The 21679-nt window shown below is 37.0% G+C and overlaps 3 protein-coding genes across 3 annotated transcripts; 1 reads left to right on the top strand and 2 right to left on the bottom strand.

Annotated features, from left to right (window-relative positions):
• Positions 1-3: 3 nt before the first annotated feature.
• Positions 4-10244, bottom strand: LOC110371305 (alpha-N-acetylgalactosaminidase). Its single transcript, XM_049844775.2, has 10 exons — positions 10089-10244; positions 7316-7464; positions 6429-6603; positions 5900-6074; positions 5354-5448; positions 4614-4775; positions 3981-4196; positions 3334-3480; positions 2511-2583; positions 4-2124 (listed from the first exon to the last, which is right to left on the bottom strand). The coding sequence occupies exons 2-10, from the start codon at positions 7462-7464 to the stop codon at positions 2006-2008; spliced, it is 1311 nt and encodes a 436-aa protein (XP_049700732.2). The 5' UTR covers positions 10089-10244; the 3' UTR covers positions 4-2005.
• Positions 10245-12442: 2198 nt separating this feature from the next.
• LOC110371292 (alpha-N-acetylgalactosaminidase) lies at positions 12443-15203 on the bottom strand. Its single transcript, XM_049845051.2, has 8 exons — positions 15033-15203; positions 14434-14602; positions 14177-14259; positions 13873-14034; positions 13397-13609; positions 12861-12986; positions 12667-12739; positions 12443-12531 (listed from the first exon to the last, which is right to left on the bottom strand). The coding sequence occupies exons 1-8, from the start codon at positions 15174-15176 to the stop codon at positions 12461-12463; spliced, it is 1041 nt and encodes a 346-aa protein (XP_049701008.2). The 5' UTR covers positions 15177-15203; the 3' UTR covers positions 12443-12460.
• A 2951-nt stretch (positions 15204-18154) lies between these two features.
• LOC110371293 (alpha-N-acetylgalactosaminidase) lies at positions 18155-21498 on the top strand. Its single transcript, XM_049845053.2, has 9 exons — positions 18155-18324; positions 18645-18819; positions 19568-19742; positions 19848-19942; positions 20058-20219; positions 20471-20686; positions 20853-20993; positions 21205-21277; positions 21379-21498. Exons 1-9 carry the CDS (start codon positions 18170-18172, stop codon positions 21411-21413), a joined length of 1227 nt encoding a protein of 408 aa, XP_049701010.2. The 5' UTR covers positions 18155-18169; the 3' UTR covers positions 21414-21498.
• The last annotated feature ends 181 nt before the right edge of the window (positions 21499-21679 follow it).

The following is a 21679-nucleotide window of genomic DNA, read 5'->3' as shown; positions in this document are numbered from 1 at the left end:
GAGGTAACTTTCACGCTCGAGATTAATGTGTGTTCGTTAACCGTTATTTGTCGGGACGTGTTAACCGAGCGATGTAACCGACGCAAACTGATGGCCGCGGGTCTGCGGCCGCCGCGTCTCGCTGCCGACGTCAGCACCCAGCCTCACGTTACCGGCACGAACACACCATTGACCTAATACCAATAACCAGCTTTCTTTCGTTCTTACGCGAACGTACGATAACAGTATTTACGTCGCGCACCACCGATAACTTCTCGTTTGTAGCTCGCAATGTCACGATCAACCGTTTTGTTTGTGTTTACCTTAAATTTGCATGAATCTTATGTTTCTTTATTAATAAAATAATCAATCCATGAATTTCCCGGATTTCAGATTTATAATTTGTATTTGACAGCGGCAAGAACAATCCTATCACCGGTGGTGACGTACGTCAAAATAGATTATGTCATGACTAGCAACGTTCGGGAATTTGTAAAATTCAAAAGAAAGAAATATGTAGTAATTTCGACCTATTTTTTAAGCATATTTTTCTGTAACTAGAAACTTTCACTAACATAACGGTACACTAGAACTTGACTGAGCGACATACCAAAGAAAACGAGTTTTGGAATACCTGATAGCGCTATAATCTGAGAAGACTTTGCCCTATCAAAATAGGGCTAGAGCAACGAACCGAAATTGGGCCATTGACCATCTGTGCCTATATTTTCACTTATTTTATCTACTTGAGCTCGTAAAATGTTAATAATTACAACCTCATATTGAGAAGACATTATAACTTAGCTATTTCTGTTCCTAAAAAAACTGCTTTAAGTTATAAAAATCTAGGTAGGTACACGTACCCGTATGGGACACGTCCCATTTTGGACATTGGTTGACAAAATATTTTTGTAGAAACGAAATAGCTGTTCTGAGTATAATAATTGCTAGGCATAAAATATGAATTTGCATTTCTCAGTGAGTAATTATTACTTTTGCTTCAAATTATTCAGACCTGTATTACCTACCTTTACCTGGCCGCTTGACCTGCGCGGGTGTTATGACCTACTCAACGAACACTAAGGTGGGCTAACATTGTTATGTATGTAGGGAAATGAAAAACGATATCGAAGTTTAATTAACTTCCGTATTGATTACTTCCCAACCGATACCGGACACTTCAACCTAGATATCAATTCAACCAAATATAAATATTTGTGCGAAATGTTTGTAAATCTCACTATCTATAGAGGTTTTATATCTTCAAGTACGTACAAAGTTTATATTCCAAACTAGTAAAGTACTATTGCTACTCAATTTATTTATCAAGTTTATTGACTTTGTTTTGTAAATATTGGCTAGTTCAAAATCCAAAGGTGTGGGTCTATCTTGTATTTTTTGTTCATTGTACTTACCTACACAATTTGAACAGGATGTACCAGCTTGAAGTGACCTTATCCATTCTGGGATACCTACCTTACATCACATGTGTTACGAGAATCTTTATGTTTAAGCCTAAGCCTACCTTATGTTTAAGTTCATCAGCCTGAACACCTACCTACTACATTTGACTGTCCTTAATTAGGGTTTGCAGTTTTACCTTATTTTATACACCAGCTGGATAATTACGACAGCCGTACTTACGTGGCGAGTTTACCATCGCGGGTCGGCTTAAAAGATCAAGTTGAAATGATTGCAACTGTGGATTACACTGTCGAACCGACCGCTAAAAATGTCGCGCCGCAATGACGAGCATCTGCTGAATACGATAGTAAAAAGCACAAATATGAATATCAGCGGGATTGCTCAATTGAGTTTCCGCGATCCTGGGTCACAAAGGGCTCCAGAAGAAACCAAGAACCAAAATGGGTCTACCCAATAAAAGTCGGCCACCCTCCCACTGCACCCAAAGCTTGAGGAGTCATTTAAGGATATAGGATAAACATAATATCTCAGCATCACCTATTGATGTATTTGTATTCTTATACTTAACAACATAATTAGTTACAATAATATTTCTTACAAACTAACTCTTGTTCAACATAGTGTATACCACGGCATCAGACATGGCACTATCGCTATCAGTCTTGGATTTCACAACAACATCAGACGACGGCTTTCTTATGAACTTGTAGAATTTCACACCTGGAAAACGAATTTGCGTTAAGTTAGGATAATGTAAAGATCATTTTCATTATTAGGTACTTAGTTTTGTTTGAGAGAATGGAAAGCAAAAAGTACCTACCATCCCATGATATTGAAAAAATGGCATTAGATGCTTATTAAAAAAAATAAGCACACTGTTATATGCCTCCTTAATAAAATAAAAGGGGCAGATTCTTCCATTCTTAAAAAATGTATATCTTTATCAAGTAGGTAATGATATCGTTCAGAATTCGTAATCTGATGCATTCAACCAATGAAAGGGCTCCAAATACATTTTAAAACATATGCTTAGTCATCGTTCTAGATTGTAAAATTTTGTTAGTTCATTAGGTTCCATAGTTTGCCTAAACGGACAAAGTACTAACCTGATGGATTAATTCTAACTTCAAAATCTTCATTGCTATTCCAATGGCGGACTCCCTCGTCTTTGTATAAATCCTGAAAAATATTGGAAATACCGATAATATAATCTATAGCAGTCAGGTGATCGCAGTCCTAATGAAACATTACATAATGTGAAAAATTAATCGTGAATTGATTAGATAAATACCTACATTATTTGATAAAATACCTACTCGTCATATACAATGACTAAACGTTTTATTAATCAATATTTGAAACAAGCTTCCATCAGAAAATCATCGGCAGTCGTTACGGGTTAGATACCAAAGAATCTAACATCTTATTTACCTACCTTCTATCGGGTAAGTAGGTTCGTGGACGTCCGACAGGCTGTCGTTCCATATAAAACACTTAGAAGAGAATATGACTCCAGCTAGGGTCTCTCAGGTAGGGTATCTCAGGATATGTCCTGAGATCTTTGGTCTCTCCTCTGGATTGCGACCGGAGATCTTAGGGTTTTTTAATGGATCTATTCTAATCTTTGGACTTTTTATTACGCCCTATCAAACCCCTTTTTTTTTTAACGACGTCAAAAATGATCAAATGACCCCTCCCGCTGTGGGTTAGCAGCGGTGAGGGATTGTCAGACTCTTACTGACTAAAAACCATCGAGTTCCGTCGTAAGCCTTTTACTCAATACTCAATAACTTTATTGCATTCCATACCAGGGCCGCGGTAACTCTTTCGAACAATCCCGCAGCCCCGGCAGATCTTGGTCCTGTTGGGCCCACCATGTCCCCCTAACCGCAACATATTTAGAAAAAAAGCTAGGCAAATCAGACTTACATGAACTTCATACAATCCATCTTGCACGTTCATCTCGCTACTGGTAAAGTTGGCGGCATAAGGAATGCCGTCGTCTCTCTGGCTGACGAAGGCCAGCGCCTGCGCGTCTCCCTGCAGCTCGCGTCTCCATACCTCCAGACGAGACCTCTGCACAAAGTACAAGGATTTTATTAACAAAATTGACATAGTTATAGGATAAGTAGTTAATGAGAAACAGTGGTTTGAAAAGTACCATTTTAGGCCAAATCGCAGATTACAGAAACCCTCTTAAGGAATTATGGAAGATAGATTGTTCTCAATTTAGCCAAACAGGAATTTGCAAATCTGGTCTTGGCAGATAGCAGAATTTAGCTTGTTACGAGTCTTGTAAAAGAAAATAGGAAAGGTTTTAAAAAAATGTCAGAAAGATCGACCAGAAGTCGGAGCATAAGGAATTTCTGCCATGGTATCGAGATCTACTAGAACGTTAAATAAACACATAGAGAAGAATTATATATTTAAGATATTCCTATATAACGACGCATATTGTTTTTTTTTACATTTTCAGCGTATAAATAAAAATAAAATAAATAAAGTATAATAAAGTATTTTTTTCAAAGAATTTGTGTCTTTTTTATTTATCAACCCAAAAGTCACTCAATACTCACAGCCCCTCTCTCGGTCTTCTTCCAAACCCTCAACCCTTGCTTGCCCAGAGGATCCTGGTTGACAGCTATAACGTCCTTGTTGAGTAGGATCTCCTTGAACTCCGGTCTGATGGTGGCGAGGTCCACGCTCATGAGGAGAGGAGCCGCCAGGATCGACCACACCGCCATCTGAACGCGAGCCTGGTCTATTGTCAGGCCGAAGTTGCCGATCAGCAACTGTTGAATAAATAAGTTATTGATTACATATGACTCTTGTTTCCAATGTGTAGCTAATTATGTAATGTATGAGTATATGTAGTTGTTGCCCAGTCGGCTGTTAAAGAAGGATGAAGGAAGGAAAAAAGATCGACGGGCATACCGGTGAGATCAGCCATTTCGCAAACACAAGTCGAGGTGTAGGTTCTCCTAATTCTTACTTGGAATTGTTTCGGTGTTTTTTCAATTAAGTAATCAGATAGACAATACCAGCCTCGATTCTCATCTTCCTACAAATATGTACCTACATATGATCTTTCGCAATATATGCGTTTTTTTCTTTAGAGATATAGAACCCTAGAAACTAGAAAATTCTATTGTTGCCACAGAATTTGATTCAGTTTTACAACAGTCGAGAATTATATTAAACTTTCTTACCATATCGGGATCATTCCAGTGGCCCGGTCCAGCGTGTTTTGCCAGCCGGTCCTGGTTGTCTCCGAACCAGTTCATGATCTTGGTCATGGAAGCCCACGAGTCTTCAATGTCATCCCAATTGCGCCACATGTTGCAGTGTTGAGCTATTGACGCGTAGTCAGGCTGAAAATGTGAAAAAAATGTTTTGCAAATCTTCTACTTCAACTAAAGTTTGTAGGGGAAATGACAATGCGAGAGTGTTCGAAAGAGTTGCCGCGGCTACGGCATACAATTTAGTATGTGGGTTTTAGTCAATAGAAAGCTGATGTTCGTTCGGGGTTATTTGATGTTTTCCAACGACGATGAATAAAAAGGGGGAATTGTCATTATAAATCCATAAATGGTAAAAATAAAAGAACAACAACAGCCCTTTGTGGTTGAGACTGTCGACAATAACCAAGTGCAATTTAATATAATGAAAGTTCATGAGGAAAATATTCCTCACGTGGATACATAAAGGCCATTGCCATGTTTTCGTAACTGCTGACATTGTCTGATCAATTATTATTACACACCATGGCAGCCATGGTAAGGAAAATCCGTATCGAAAAAAGATAAAAAGGATACATCCGTACAGATAGAGGATAAAACTGCAGGACTTTTAAGCCAGATAAATACGTACCTTTTTGACTAAAAGAGAGATGAATAAAAAAAAGTTTAAAAAAAAAAACATGAAGGAACAAAGATGTCTTTATACTTACAAGCATTTTAGCGTCTTCCTGATATGCTGGCCAGCTGCACGAATAAAGGATGGAGCGACCAGTTTCATTCAACATTTGTCCGAATGCCGGGTAACCTGAAACATAGATTTCAATACTTATAGATATCTTGGTCGATTACCAAATTCAAGCCAATCATGAAGGAATATATTAAGATCAATATATTCTCAAATTAATAAGTAACATAATGCAGTTTTGAGCAAGCGTGGTGATAAATGCACATTATTATTAGTATTTGAAGAGGCCTATGCCTTACAGTGGGACTATAACAATGCTGATGTTGATGATGATAATGAATTTTGGGCACAGCTCAGAAAACTGTTCCAAATGTATAACTCTTAAAAACCCTGAAGGAACTTTAGTGATCTATCAGATACCCATCATCTCTGAAGCTTAAAGCATCTACGATGTCAAAAATATCTCGCAATGCCCTCACTAATTGCAAAGCAAAATTGCAAAATGCCCCTGCTTGGAATAGCTCTTTATCCATTAGAGTGGACTCTTCAGTTTTGACAATCAGATACTCACCGGCATCCATATTCTCAGGTTGTATGTAGCACCCATCAAGTTTCAGGTAGTCGATCTCCCACTCCACGAAGGTCTCAATGTCCAGACGCTCATTGCCCAGCACTCCAGGGTAGCCAGCACATGTCAGGTTTCCGTAGTCCTCGTACATGCCGAATTTCAAGCCTTTGCTGTGGATCTGAAATAAGAAAGTCGTGATGATAGTGAGGATAGACAGAGCTTTGGAAAATATGAAAAAGAACCAAGTTTGAGAAAATTGTATAGAAGAACACCTTTGTAGTACGCTTACGTAGTATCTTTAAGTCCTATATGACAAAAGCGGTAATATAATATTCATCACATAACTCTCTCAATGTCATCTTCTATACTAATCTAAGCTTGCATGCACTACAAGACTATTTAAAAAGAAGTTAAAGTTTCAATTAATTTAAATCCTTTCGAACATCATTGATGAGCACTAGACAACTGTTGCCATCTTATACCCTATGATAAGCAAAGGAGAATCAAATCGTTTTATAAACAAAATACTAACATAATCAGCTAAAGCCTTCATTCCACTGGGGAACCGTTCTTTATCTGGTACCATGCGGCCGTCAGGACCTCGTTTCTTCTCCAGCCAGCAGTCATCGATGCCCAGGTACTCGTAGCCAGCGTCCAGGTAGCCCTCACTCACCATAATGTCTGCTGTTCTCTTGATGAGGTTCTCACTGAAATAAGGAAGAAGGTTTTATGGAATCTGAACTATCAAAACAAGAGTTTGGGAGGTTTATGATGTACCAATGCGGTAGTGAAGGTCTTAGTGGTATATTAATGCGTCTTAATTTTTATCTGACAGTCAAAAAGCGTTGTTTTATTTCAGCGTGGATTTAGATCGTATTTCAAATCATTATTTTAATCAGAACTTAGAACAAGGCTACTTTTGGATTTTGTGAGATTCTCCCGTTGTTTTGCGATCAACGGCAAATGTTCGCAAGGAATATAAATTCAGATAACGGCATACAAAGAACAGATCATGCATAAACTATTCACCTAACTGTTGAACGAATATATTACTTACTATTCCTTAGTTCTAGGAAAACTAAAAATAGAAGCATCTTTATATGTTATCTAAATTCTTCTACTGTATCAAAAGAACATGATAACATTAAGTTTATATGTCTAGACCACATCCAAGTAAAAATTCAAAGTATAATCACTTTTGGCGCACACCGCGCATAAGATCGTGTATTTTTGCTTTTTCGTTAACATTCTCACATATACCTATAATTTCTTAGAGGTCATATCATTATTTATTATGAAGTACAGGACTGATTGGAAACTATTTAATATTGGGTAGGGTTTCTACGGATTTAAACTACTCGGCCATTTCATACTAGGCTTTAAATAGCAAGCATTTAAGTACTCATTCCTCCATCTCACCTGATGCACTCATTAGGGTACTTCTTGCAGTCCGTGATGCATCTAAACCGCTCCCACGTGAGCCAGCCCATAGGAGGGGTTAATGCTAACCCGTTGTCTAAAGCGAGGGTCGAAGAGACCCCCACCAGTAGGAGTAATGTCACCAACATCTGGAATTAAGAACAATAGTATTATTTATATTAGGAATTCCAGACTCAACAAGAATAGACAGTGTAAAATGTGCAAGGAAGATGAAACAACACCAAAAAGTATCCAAAAAGTGTACAAAGATTTATGGGGCATTTTAATTTTCTGCATTCTTTTTTCTTCTTTGAACTCCAAATCCATTTAACGGATATTTATTTACAGGATTCTTGCGATGATGATAATAGTGATGAGGAAAAGAAATAAACAAAAATGAAAACAATTTCGTAGCTACTGGAGAAACTGTTTGAATCGACATTGTTGTGTTGTTAGAATAAGTCGACAGCATCTCGCAGTGTTTAGCATAACTGCATGTCCACCTACACAACGACATTTCTGAAGGGGTGAGACTAGTCTTCAACCGGTTTAAACCTAGGCTTCTAAGATATGTCATGGAAGCTTGCCATCACCAGTCTTGTAGTATCTCAACTAACTCCTTATTTTGTTAACTACATTCTGTTATACTCCTACATGTTTCATATGTATTTTTTGTGACACGTCTGTGAATGTTGCTTTGATTGTAACAGGAGCTAATCAAAGAAAAGCCTTGACATTACTAACTAGATTTCTAAGTAGTATAGCAGTGTGGACGTGGTTGTGTCGGCAGCACCCAAGTTATCTTTAAAATTTATCAGTTCCAATTGCTTTCTTTGGCATAGTCGAAGGTATCTAAAGAGACTTTCTCTAAATAAGAATGATCAATCCCTATAATGCCCAAGAAAAGATGACGGCAGTTTGAGTAATTACATATTAATTAATTAAGGTAACCTTTGATTTAGATGGTCTGTAACCTGTTACAATAGTTTTAACGTAACAATAATATAGATCAATATCTAAACAGATATCTCATACAGATTACATCACATCATTGGTTCTAGTTCTACAATATAAGTTCATTGACCTCCACTAGGTAGGTACCCATTCGTGAACAGTTGTGTCAACCACCTCACACAACCTGTATTGAAACTATTCAAACAAAACCAGACATTTTGCACGTTATATTGGACATTCCAGACTTAAAATGTTATTCGTCGATGTCGATAAAAAAGTATGCATATTATTTCGAAGTCATTAAAAAGTTATAGACCTATTAAAAAAATACTTTGATTCTATGTAATAATGATAACAATTGTGTTTATGATTGACTTCTGTTTAATTTATGTGTATGTAGAATTCAAAATTGATTATATCTCAAATTGATAAAGGTACGTTTTAAATGCATCCAGTCGCTGCAAGTGCGTACGGCAGACAGCTTTCAAAACGCCCCTTTATGTAGTGGCACGTGTGAATGTCAATTGCTTTTTCTTAATAATAATATAACGACGTGACATAATAATCATAATATTATTTCGAAGGCTGTGTGGAGACTGCATGACCTACTTTCCATTTCAATTAGATTGTAATTTTAGAGATGATCTAAATATTAGGATTGTGGACAGCAATAGTCAGGGTCGGTATAAAAGGGCACATGGCTGCCTGATGGTGCCTATGAAATGGTGCGTTTAGGCTCTCCAAAACGCGAATTGGAGGCAGAAAATCACCTTGCAATAAAGTTTTCCTACTGCACGCAGTTTTACCTTTCCTTAGGGTAAAAACATATCCAGAATCTATTTATCGCTATCTATAATATAAAAATGAATCGCAAAATGTGTTGGTAAGCGCATAACTCAACAACGCCTGGACCAATTTGGCTAATTCTTTTTTTGTTGTGTTTGTTATTGTCAGGAGAAAGTTCTTATGAAAAAAATAGGGTAAAGTAGAGAAGTCAGTCGACGGGAGCGAAGCCGCGGGCAAAAGCTAGTTTAAAATATAAGGATCTCAATCGGTCAGCGTTTGCGAAAGCGCAACAAAAATATTTTCACGTAAAAATCCCTTATAAAATGTGGATAAACGAAGTTGATATGAAGTTATAAAAGAAGTAGCTGGAATGGAGGATCATTCAATCATAATCTTAATGTAGCTATAATGAGTTGAAAACAAAATAAGCACAATTTTTCACTCATTAGTTTCTGGAGACAATGGGTAACCATGTAGGTACCTATTGTAATTTATGTAATATTTGTGAAAGATGGGGGTAGTTTTGATTATTCTTAACAGCTGTTCAAAATAATCAAAACCACCAACAAAATAACTACCTCCATACTTCGCTCATTTACTTATGCGCATAAAGTACATAAGTGTCTTGCAGGAATTAAATGCACATTTAAAACCACGAGATTATTTAGAGAAAAGACTTTTCGTTGAAACAAAAATGAAAATCAAGAATAAAAACGGCCATAAAATAAAATTAAAATACTTTCGTTATTTACAGTCATTTAAGTCACAATAATAATTATAAAGCTATGCTACAAAGAATATGTGAAACAATTTGATAACCACAGTCTAGCTAGCTTTATATAGGTACCTATATATTTATGCTAATACTCACTTTGTTTGATTTTAATAAGTTGATAATTTGGTTTTCTTATGCTTCTAAAGATAAGATTTATTCTCAAAAGCCATTTCAAGTACCCAAAAAATATGTAAATACATTGAAAATAGATCACAAAATAGAACATTTAAAAAAAATGTTTTTTTTAAATAAACTTACCGCGCCAACTTCAGTTCCAATTTCAAATTGAAACTTTTTTTTCTATCAATTGATTTTCGTACACAGGTTTGTCACAATAGTCTCTGGTCGAACCTTGCGAACAAGGCGTCTATGCCGTATGCAGGCCTAACAAGCTTTGGACGCTTACGATAAGGAATAAGGATAAATATGTTGTCAATACATAAACATACCTAGACTGTAGCACTTGCCCATGGCAGTAACTTCGTCTGTGTCCCTCAAGTATATGCATTAAGTACTCATTTTCTTCAACAATGTACTTTTGTGTTTAGGTGTCAAAAGAGATGCGTTTTTCACTTACAGGACCACAAACATCAATATTATTTTGTTTATGATTCGCTTCATTACCGACAATGTAAAACCTCTTTAGTGTTTTTATAAAGCGGAACTAATAACTGATGCACTGAGAAAATAAAATGAGATCTGTTAAGAAATAAAAATAACTTGTAGCCATTCACATTCTAAGAAAAACTTAGGAATTTGGTTATGCGTAACACTAACTTTATACATAAGTGTATTGTTTATTATTATTTATTTATCACGACATTGTAGTTCAATACACCTGTATCAATTTGTCCCAATTTATTTAAGTAGGTAGAGATCTGTCTTAGATTGCTTGGAGAAAAATAAAGATAGCCTAGTTTTTGACAATCGGTCTTTGTTATCAAAACATCTTATTTCTCATTTATCTCTCTCATTGTATTAAGGTATCTATCATATTTAAGTACAGATTACTTAATAGGTATTTAAATTAGTTTTTTTCTGGTACGAAGTACCTATATTTTATCGATCCAAGTCTTCCATATTAAATGAATAAAACTATGGGCCCAAAAAATTAAATGCAATTTCGCTATCATTAAAGTAAAGGAAAAAGTCTTAAATCTACACTTAACCTACATAGTTAAGTAATATAAGATATAGAAAAGGTATCATCATCGAATGGAAGTGCCCCGACATCCATAATATTATCTTATCTTTTCCCCAAAACTAAACGTTTTTAGCAAAACAACATTATTCCACTTAAGAGGACGAATTGGAATTTTTGGCGCCAAGGATGTCAATTTTTCTCAGTAAATACAAAACGGATCAAAATACAACTTGGTTACCTGAAAGTTCATGATATAAACCTTATTTTGTTAGTTGTAGAAACATGATTAGGTAACTTTTATAACAGAGAAAAATATATCAAACATACCTCTTTTTAAAAAGAGATTCACATATTATGGGCAAACGGGACCGATTTAAGCCTCTTAATTTTTTTAGTAGTTGAGTATATACATACTCTTTAAAATTGTAGTAGGAATTTTTATTACATTTACATTTCTAAATATTAAAATTACAAAACCATTTTGTCGCTTACGACTTTTAGTTATAAGCTAGCGCGCGTATTGTTATCCTCGCCCCGCTCAGACGCTCCGACCCCTTTTGGCGCCTTAGATGCGCGTGCCGGTTATGGAATTATTGTTGACCACTTCCTCGCCTTAACACTCCACATGCCGCCATTGTCAACTAGAATAAAGTGGCTTTTAAGGAATCAACGAACTGCAAAAGTATGGTAACTAGGTTTTCACCATAGATAATACCTATTAAGTATAGCATAATAAGAGATATAATACATGGCATAATTAGATCCCTCTACTGATGATGACAAGCTCAGGAAGTTCCTCGATAGGAAAAAAAAAAACAGTATAACATTTTCGTTCCCATTGCTCCGAGAATTTTGGGCACACCAAAACATATCTGCATTGCCATCAAAATAACACACCCAATTAAAATCAAATAAAATTACATCCACCATTTGTGCAGTCAATCTGTGTTCCATGTTACATTTCCAATTAACATGTAGATTAGAAAATAATTAAAATCCTAACGGTTCCCGAGCTCGTGGCCTGTTTCACTAAACAGTCCGGGCGTTAACCCCAACTGGTTTTATGATTACATCGGATTATTGATAAATTGGCTCCAAGCTCTTGCCGTCCAATTGGACTGTAAACACGACCATAGCTCAACATTTTTATTATACTTTAAACCTGTTTAGTAAAAGTCGAATCTAAATGTCTATTGAGCGATGGATGCCAAAGACAACATTTTTGTTGTTTTTGTTCCTATCCAAAGATTAGTTCCTATTTATTGATTGTGTCCTAATATCATAATAACATCATACATCGCTCTTCAGGTACTTTAGCCGCTTTACCAATAAACCATTAAATGAGGGATTAAAGATTCTTATTTTTCACCACCACGCTAAGGTGTAGACTGGCAGAAAATGCCTAAGGCGTTAAGTCCGCCATTGTACATACTGCATAAAGTATAAGTAAATAGATGTAATAAAACAATTTATCTCCACTAGTATTTTATATAATTTCGTTTTCACAGATAGGGTCGACTTCGTCAGCTTTTGGGATGAATTTGTAGAACTTGACGCCTGGAAAAAAACTAATATCATAGTTGCGTTCTAGCACAAACCATTTATTTTTTAGTCTCTTACGCTAGACTGTTCAATACAATTCTATTTAAGTAACTTTCACCTATAACTCAAAACATTCATTTTAAACGTTACCTGTTGCATTAATTTTTACTTTAAAATCTTCTGTGCTTCCTAAAATTGTATCGTTTTCTTCCCCGTAGAGATCCTGCAAAATTGAATTAAGTTGTTTATTTATTTTTATTTGCAATGTTTTTGGTAAGTAATGTTAAAAGTTACGCATCTTTTCACGATCGTTAGGACGAACTTGACCAAGCTTTGTCAAATACCTTTACTATATAATCCTGTGTAGGCAGTTTTATTTTTTCGTGTGTGTACAGAACTTCAGTTTCATTGGTCCGAAGGTTCACAAACGCAAGCGCACGTGAATTGTTCGATAATTCCCGGATCCAAATCTAGAAAAAAGTTGAAGGAGAGAATTAAGGGGCAATTCCCGAATTTTCTTTTTTTTATGTAAATATAGATTTAGTTTATTTTAAAACTAGCCGTTTTCCCGCGGTTTCACCCGCGTCTCGTGCTAGCTACTGCCAGCACCGGGATAAAATATAGCCTATGTTACTCGCAGATAATATAGCTTTCTAATGGTGAAAGAATATTTAAAATCAATCCAGTAGTATTTGAGTTAATCCATTACAAACAAACAAAGTTTTCCTCTTTATAATATTAGTATAGATATAATGTACAGATTTTGAGATAAATAAAAAATACCAGTTCCCGAAATAGTATTTAGATTTATTTAGATTTATTCCTAGGGACATAGCTAGGAATATAGGATATATTTTTCGTAGGGATATAGTATGGTTACCTGAATATCATCTTCGTTATACACCCTCAAGCCTTGTTTGCCCAAAGGGTCCTGATTAACAGCTATGACGTCTTTGTTCAGCAGAATCTCCTTAAACTCTGGCTTAATGGTAGATAAGTCCACGCTCATGATGAGAGGAGCAGCCAGGACTGACCATACAGCCATCTGCACTCGAGCTTGGTCTACTGTCAGTCCAGAATTACCTATGACGAGCTGAAAATAGGCGCTAGATATATGTATGGTATTAAAAAACACTAAATCACTTATAGTGTGAATTTTGACAGACCTACAAACGTATTGTTATTTTATAGTATTGTATTGCATTTGTATCAGGTTTAATATAGGCAATTCATGAGACAGGTGATAATATTAATATAAGAAACCGATCGAATGTGTTTATCATGTAAGAATTAAGTAAGTATGGGCAAGTAATGGTCAAGCATGGCGAAAATATTTTTGTACTAAAATCTTCATACCATGTCAGGATCATTAAAGTTCCCCGGGCCGGCGATGTGAACGAAGTCATCCTGGTGCTCTCCGAACCAGTTCATGATGTTCACTACAGACTGCCAGTTGTTCTGTATGTCTCCATAGTTACGCCAAATGTTGCAGGACTCTGCTATCGCTGTGTAATTAGGCTAGAAAATACGTAACCGTGTATTCTATCTTTACAAGACTTATGTGTCCGTTGATCTAAGTATGCAAATACCAAGGAGGCCAAGACAGCATATGGTATAACAATAAATAATTATGTAAATTGCCAAAGTAAAATAAACTTACAGAATTCTGATAAGCAGGCCAACTGCAGGAATACAATATTGGACGATGTGTGTAATTGAGCAGCTTGCCAAATAGGGGATAACCTGATTAAAAGTAATAGTCATGAACTAACAAAATCCAAAAGAAATAAAAATAAAGCGACGAAAAAACTAAAAGTAAGATGTCGTCAGATAGGGAGGGAGGTGCCCACCAGCTTCCGAAGAAACTTTAATAAAGGCACGAGGATGAACATAACTAAATCAAATAACGATAGCTACCTGTGTCCATATCTTCAGCGTAGCATCCATCCAGCTTCACATAGTCCACCTCCCATACTGCGAAGCTGGCCACGTCTATCAACTCATGGCCCATCACGCCGGGGTAGCCACCACAGGTTAAATTACCATAGTCTTCGTAGATACCGAACTTCAAACCCTTGCTGTGGACCTACACGTTAATAGAGGGAACTAGCAAAATTAGTTGAAAGGTCACAACGTTCACATCATTTAGTGAAATCAATTATTTTGTTAATCGAGGTGTGCAGTGGTAATAGATAAAGATAATTTGAAAGACTACTGAAATTGGACATAAATCAATAATTTCATCAATTACAGTAATTAATGGTAAATTGAGGGGATTAAGTTGCCATCACAATGAGTTCCTTCAACAAGGATAGCTTATTATTGTAGTTCATTTATTTGTCAACATATTAAAAAAAAAATAGATGGTCACCGATATCGGGCACAGGGTCCAAGGTGCCGGTGGTTAGGGTCCCAGAGACAGAAACCTCACAATACGCGCCGTATCAAGGAGTAAGTACTGCCTTCTGATCTTATTATTAAGGAGCTTACTATATTATTAAGGTTTAATTACGTACATAACGAGAAAGTTCCTTCATTCCATTAGGAAAGCGAGTTTTATCAGCAACGAGGCGGCCGTCATCATCTCGACTCTTCTCCGGCCAGCAATCGTCTATGGTCACATACTGATACCCTGCCTCCAAGTAACCCTCGCTGGCCATGGCGTCCGCTGTCCTCTTTATTAAGGTTTCACTGCACATGTTTAGTAATAAATCATACGATGTTAGGCAGTCTTCATAATCAGATAATAGTTTGGTTTGATTATTTCTACCACCAAGAAAATAACTGTTCATTTACGCGTTATAAAAAAGTCAAATATAACGTAAAGTTGAGTTTTAAGTGAGGGAGTGCAAGTATATTTATATTGTTCAATGTTATAATTACCAAGTTTTGAATTTTTATGGAATGTGTGAATTCTATAGAAGGGAGTGTAAAACTTCTACAGAAGAAAACCCAACTTTGTTCCTTCTAGCCCCTTGTCCACCTCGGTAACTATTCCGAACAATCCTGCAGCCCTGGTGAACTCCAAAGTTGCGCCATGAAGACGAAGAATCGCGTAAGTGTCTCTTAATCAAATATTCAGAACTTGCCTTATACATTCGGTTGGCTTCTTCTCACAGTCGGTATTGCATCCAAAACGTAGCCATGACAGCCAGCCCATTGGGGGAGTTAACGCCAAACCATTGTCCAGACCTTGGCTAGAAGTCAGTAACTCACACACGAGGAGAAATAGTGATGGTACGAGCATCTAAGAAGAAATTAATAGCTTAAGAATATCTCTAGATGTTGTTACTTGTGCAAGACGGCTGGCAGGAGCTGGATGCGAGAAGCCGAAGATCGATCTCAGTGGCGTGCACTTGGAGAGGCCTATGCAGTGGCGTAGCGTGGGGGGGGGCAGGGGGGGCAAATTCCCCGGGCGGCAGCTTTTAGGGGGCGGCAAAATTTACCCAATTAAAAAAAAATTGTTCGCAACTACATACAACTGTCTAACAATAATAAAACATTAAACAAGAAAGTTGAAACTTTTTAAACTTAATTATTGTCAGGTACTTAAAACACACGTGACACTACATTTTACGTAATTTTGGTTTTGAGTCTTAAATAAAAAATTATTAAAATTTCGCGCTCGCTTCGCTCGCGTATTCAGAAACTGTATGCGCTTAATTTTGCATTTGTCAACAAACAAAAAGTTAAGTACGTTTGGGCTAAATTTTACGTAATATTGGGTTTAAGTCCGATAAAAATTTCGCGCTCGCTTCGCTCGCGTATTCAGAAACTATATATGGCCCGTATTTTTGCATTTGTCAACAAACAAATGTTAAGCACGTTTGGGCTAAATTTTACGTAATTTTTGGTTTAAGTCCGATAAAAATTTCGCTCGCTTCGCTCGCGTATTCAAAAACGTTATGCCCTTATTTTTGCATCTGTCAACAAACAAAAGGTTAAGTACGTTTGGGCTAAATTTTACGTAATATTTGGTTTAAGTCCGATAAAAATTTCGCGCTCGCTACGCTCGCGCATTTCGAACTTTCAAACCATCAAGAATTCAAGTAACAAAGATATAAAAGAAAAGTCTACTTGAGAAGAGTGAGAGAGAGAGTTACCGCGGCTCTGGAACATAAAAGGCCATCGACAGAACACGACGGTTTTTAGTCAGTAAGAGTCTGTCACTCCCTCACCGCTGCTAACCCACAGCGGGAAGGGTCATTTGATGATTTTTAACGTCGATACAAAAAAATATCCCTTTTTTTGAAGTCGGTTAAAAATGACAAACGGCCAGTAACACTTGTTAAAAAAAATACACGGGAAGGGGCGGCAAAATCGACAACTGCCCCGGGCGGCAGATACCCACGCTACGCCACTGGGCCTATGTCCAGCAGTGGACTGCGATAGGCTGATGATGATGTTGTTACTTATTTGCGAAATAGCAAGAAGATCATGGCCAATGCCGGGGGCTTGATTCTACTAAGTTAATAATGTGACGATTGAATAACAATTGAATCTCACCAGTCCCAAAGCAATTTAAGATGGATGTTAATTCATGTGTTGCTCATTGCAGGATCATTGGAAATAAATTGGAATGATACAACAGCACGTGTAAATTAAATACGCTTCAGTAAATTCCGTAAATATTACAAGTTTAACAGTAAAACAATGTACAAAAATGATTTCAATAATTTAGCAATAAAAAACTTGAAAATGCCAGACAAATACCGTACCTTATATCACAAAAATACTTAGCTGAAGGGTGATAAAACTATAAACATGGCCTTTTATATGGCGACCTAAAATACTAGAATGTAGAATATTTAAGTCAAGCTCACGATAATATAGGAATGTTTAACGTTGATTGATTTACTGAAATACCATACTTCATGATAACTTGTTTTACATTTCATTAGTTACAACTTCTAAACCATCGTGGTTTAAGGACTCTTGGACACACGGCGAAAAACCGTGTGCTTACAAGAAGTAAGTACCTAACTAGTAGGCAATTTTTGCCAGTATTTTGATTACAAAAATTAAATAGGTATGTTTAGTTTAGTGAATATGAAATTAACTGCTATCATTTGTAATGGACTACCTATTACATTATCATATCATTACTGAAGAGTTTGTTTGTTTGTTTGTTTGAACGCGCTAATCTCAAGAACTACTGGACCGATTTGAAAAATTCTTTCAGTGTTAGATGGCCCATTTATCGAGGAAGGCTTTTTATCCGGGTTCGTGTCGTGGTTCCTACGGGATGCGGGTGAAACCGCTGACAGAAGCTAGTAGGTGATAAGGCAAAGACTTGATTAAAACAGATAAATATAGGTATCAATAGAACTCTTCATTAACCTACTCATCTGCAAGAAAATGGCGTCCGTCGACATTCTAATGTTATCTAAATGTTTAATATAACTACATACCAATCGGTAATACCTATCCACGAAGTTCATGCTATCTATCGTTTTAGTTTCAATTCAATAACTATCAGAACAAGTCTGTATTCGCGTTTGCATCCTTAATTTTATTATTACCAACCTAAAAACGCGGGAAATTCCGGTGAAAACTCGAAGTTATACTTACGTAATTGGGAAAAATACGATAAGTTGAATCCCGAATTTCAAAGCCTTAGCTAACAAATTACATCTCTTTATTTCTAGACGTTATGTTTGTGCATATACTCTATCTTTTCACCTGTGGACTCTGTTGGGCTCAGGCCCTGGACAATGGTTTGGCACTGACTCCCCCCATGGGATGGCTCTCTTGGCTGCGGTTTGGATGCACCATCGACTGTGATGCTAAACCTAATGAATGTATAAGGTAAGATCTGTTGGACTTTCCATAACATATTTTAAATGGTTTTATAGCTTCTCAAACACATCTAAAGTGGATTGTGTAAGCAAAAAACATTTTATAAAAAAAATCCAATTTAAGTTTTCAGTCCGTCTGATTTCGGCTAAATACCCGATCTTTGTAATGTGCTTACTACCATTCCTCTTCATATCGATATATGAGCCTAAACATTCAACACAAAGCCGCCGAAGTGAAAGATCAAGATTGCGCAAGAAAAAAACCATTAATGAATTATTTGAACTAAAATCCTAAGAGGCATTCCAATAAACGATTACTTAATTTGACAGTGAAAACTTAATAAGAAGAACTGCCGATTTAATGGTAAGCGAGGGGTACCTGGCTGCCGGGTACCGGTACATCACCATAGATGACTGCTGGCTGGAGAAGGAACGAAGTTCTGACGGCCGCCTCGTCCCTGATAAAAAGAGGTTCCCTAGTGGAATGAAAGCTCTTTCTGACTATGTAAGTATTTCAATTTCTTTTACAATTGCGCTCTAAACGTCACTCAGAAGATGATACTTTATGGGTATAAAGTATCAGTTTTGCATCTAAATCGATTTACTTAATGAGGGTTTTCTAAAATGGCGTCCACGAGGTGGCAGCACCGAGTCGTCAGGTCCAGGTAACTGTCAAAGTGCTTATCTTTACTATGAATAGTGAACGATTTTAGTGTTTTTTTTTTATTTTATAATTAAAGCACTGCATTATTGTTTTACTATTGCGGTTGAGTAAATAAAAAAACTAAATCATATTGTGTTAACAAATTTTTCAACTACCAGTGACTTTTGCACCCTCTCTCTTAGCTCAATTTTTAGTTCGGAAACCTTATCCTGACCGTAGTCCATAATAAAATCAATAACACTTCCAATATAACGGAATTTCAATAAAAAATAAGTTCGGACCCTACAATTCCATATCTACTATTTGACAGCTGTTTGGACCAGACGCATACGTGGCGCCACCCTGTGGCAGAAAAAATTGAGAAGACCCTCATTATTTCACGTCAAGCCGTTTTTACCGTAGGTATCTTTTAGGCCGTGTCACTGAGATTGAAGTCATAACTATCAATTGAGGAGGTTTTTTAATCTTTTTTAAATCGCTAATATTTCTAAAACATTCCTTCCATTGGCAAAACATTTAATGCCGGTTTGAAGCAGATTGAGTCAATCTAGATAAGATATAGGATTTACCGTCGATGTCCTGATTTCAGGTTCACAGTAAAGGCTTACTGTTTGGCCTATACGAGGACTACGGCAACTTGACCTGTGAGAGGTACCCTGGCATCAGGGGGCACGAGCTGTATGATGCTGATACCCTGGCCAGTTGGGAGACTGACTATCTCAAACTAGACGGCTGTTTCGCTGACGTTGAGGGAATGAGCAAAGGTGAAGATTTTATCCTGTTGACGCGCTATCTCTTCGATAGGCTTCTCTACATTATGTATATCCATTATTTATGAAATGTCTATAGAAGACCTTGTTTTGTCACAGGGTATCCGGCCTTTGGGCGAATACTAAATGCAACTGGCCGCCCTATCTTATACGCATGTAGCTGGCCGTTCTTCCAAGAAACCAACGGTATTCGCGTAAGTAGATTGTGTATTATAAAAAAAAAGTCGTCATAGACTAAACTTTCTCTGCTGGAAAAAGGTCTGCCTCTATAGGAAATATTATGGTCTCTGTCAAAGCATTACGTTTCAGCCTAACTACAGCTCAGTAGCCGATAGCTGCAACATTTGGCGCAACTGGTACGACATCCGGAACTCTTGGTCTTCCGTTCAGAGTGTGATGACATGGATTGGAGACAACCAGGACAGGCTGGCCCCATACGCGGGCCCTGGACATTGGAATGATCCTGATATGGTATGGTGCCGTGCCCCATCACGAATTTCATAGCAGAGATTTGCAGAGTCGGGATTTGTTGCCAGGCAAAAAGCAAAAACTAATCAAACCTGTTTACTATGTATATAAATGCATCAGCTTTTAGGAAACAATGATACATACTTATATAGGTATATCCCGAAACGAGGAAATTAGGTTGCTAACTTCAACAGATTATGCAATGTATAAGACCAAATGCAACACTTTAATTTTGATGCTGTCGCTATTTTCAGTTGGTGGTAGGAAACTCCGGTTTAACAGTAGACCAGGCTCAAGTGCAAATGGCTGTCTGGTCGATCCTAGCTGCCCCTCTGATGATGAGCGTGGACCTGGCGCAAATAGATCCAGCCTTCAAACAAATCCTACTGAACCGTGACGTCATTGCTGTCAGTCAGGACAAATTGGGAAAGCAAGGCTTGAGGGTCTGGAATAGTAGATTTTATAGTATGGTAAGGAAACCCCGGAGGTACTTTAGAAAGACGATATGAGGTACTTTCGTCTCTGGACCTGTAAAATAGTGAAAATAAAAATAGAAAGCAGAGGTCTTTGATTTCAATTCTAGCAATTAATTATTTTCACTTTGCCCACCCTTTCAATCGAAATTTCCATCTACAGCATCCGCAACAGGAGATCTGGCACCGCGAGTTATCAGAGGGGGCGCGTGCTATTGCCTTTGTGAATATGCAGGCCACATTCGTGACAGTCTCCTACACTTATGAAAACATGAAACTGCCATCGCTACAGTATAATATTAAGGCGAGTATTTAACCTAGATATCATAATACAGCACATACTTAATAAGTGTTGCACCTTCATAGTAAAATTACCCACAACCCTGGATTTTTTAGTTACCTGTTACTACTATCCAGGAGGAAGAAGGGACATCTAGAACGAAGAGGTTTGACCTAGTAGCCAGATGGCGAATAATTTCTATTACTTAGATACGTCTTATTTTCAACAATTTCAGGATCTTTACAACGTCAGAAAGGAGAAAACATTAAAACCAGGGGAAAAATTAACAGTACACATCAACCCTACAGGTAAGAAAAGCTTTTCTGACAATTATTAATAATAAAGAATGGTAAGTGGTAAGTAGATCAACAATTAATATGCCTATTTATTGTTCATTTTTATTTTACAGGTGTGAAGTTTTACAAGTTTACTCCAATGACGTAAAATTGGTTACCAACTCGGCTATTATAAAAAATATGCATGTTTTTTTTTATATTATGTCGTTTCATTTCTTTATCCAGAAACAGTACCTATCTTCGAGTTTCGAGCTTCATGCGGCTAGTAGCTCTTCATATAGTAATTTAATAAATTTATTTTTTAACACTCAAACTTGCTGAGCCCGCGCCCACTTGGAATAATTACGAGCGAGCCTATAGATACGACAACAGCCAACTAGCGCCATCTACACTTATTTTAAAATTCACAAACTT

This window comes from Helicoverpa armigera, chromosome 15 (assembly GCF_030705265.1).
Source record: "Helicoverpa armigera isolate CAAS_96S chromosome 15, ASM3070526v1, whole genome shotgun sequence".
In the NCBI taxonomy this organism is placed as follows: domain Eukaryota; kingdom Metazoa; phylum Arthropoda; class Insecta; order Lepidoptera; family Noctuidae; genus Helicoverpa; species Helicoverpa armigera.
The sequence above is the reverse complement of the archived record's forward strand: the minus strand, read 5'-3'. Positions and strand labels throughout refer to the sequence as shown.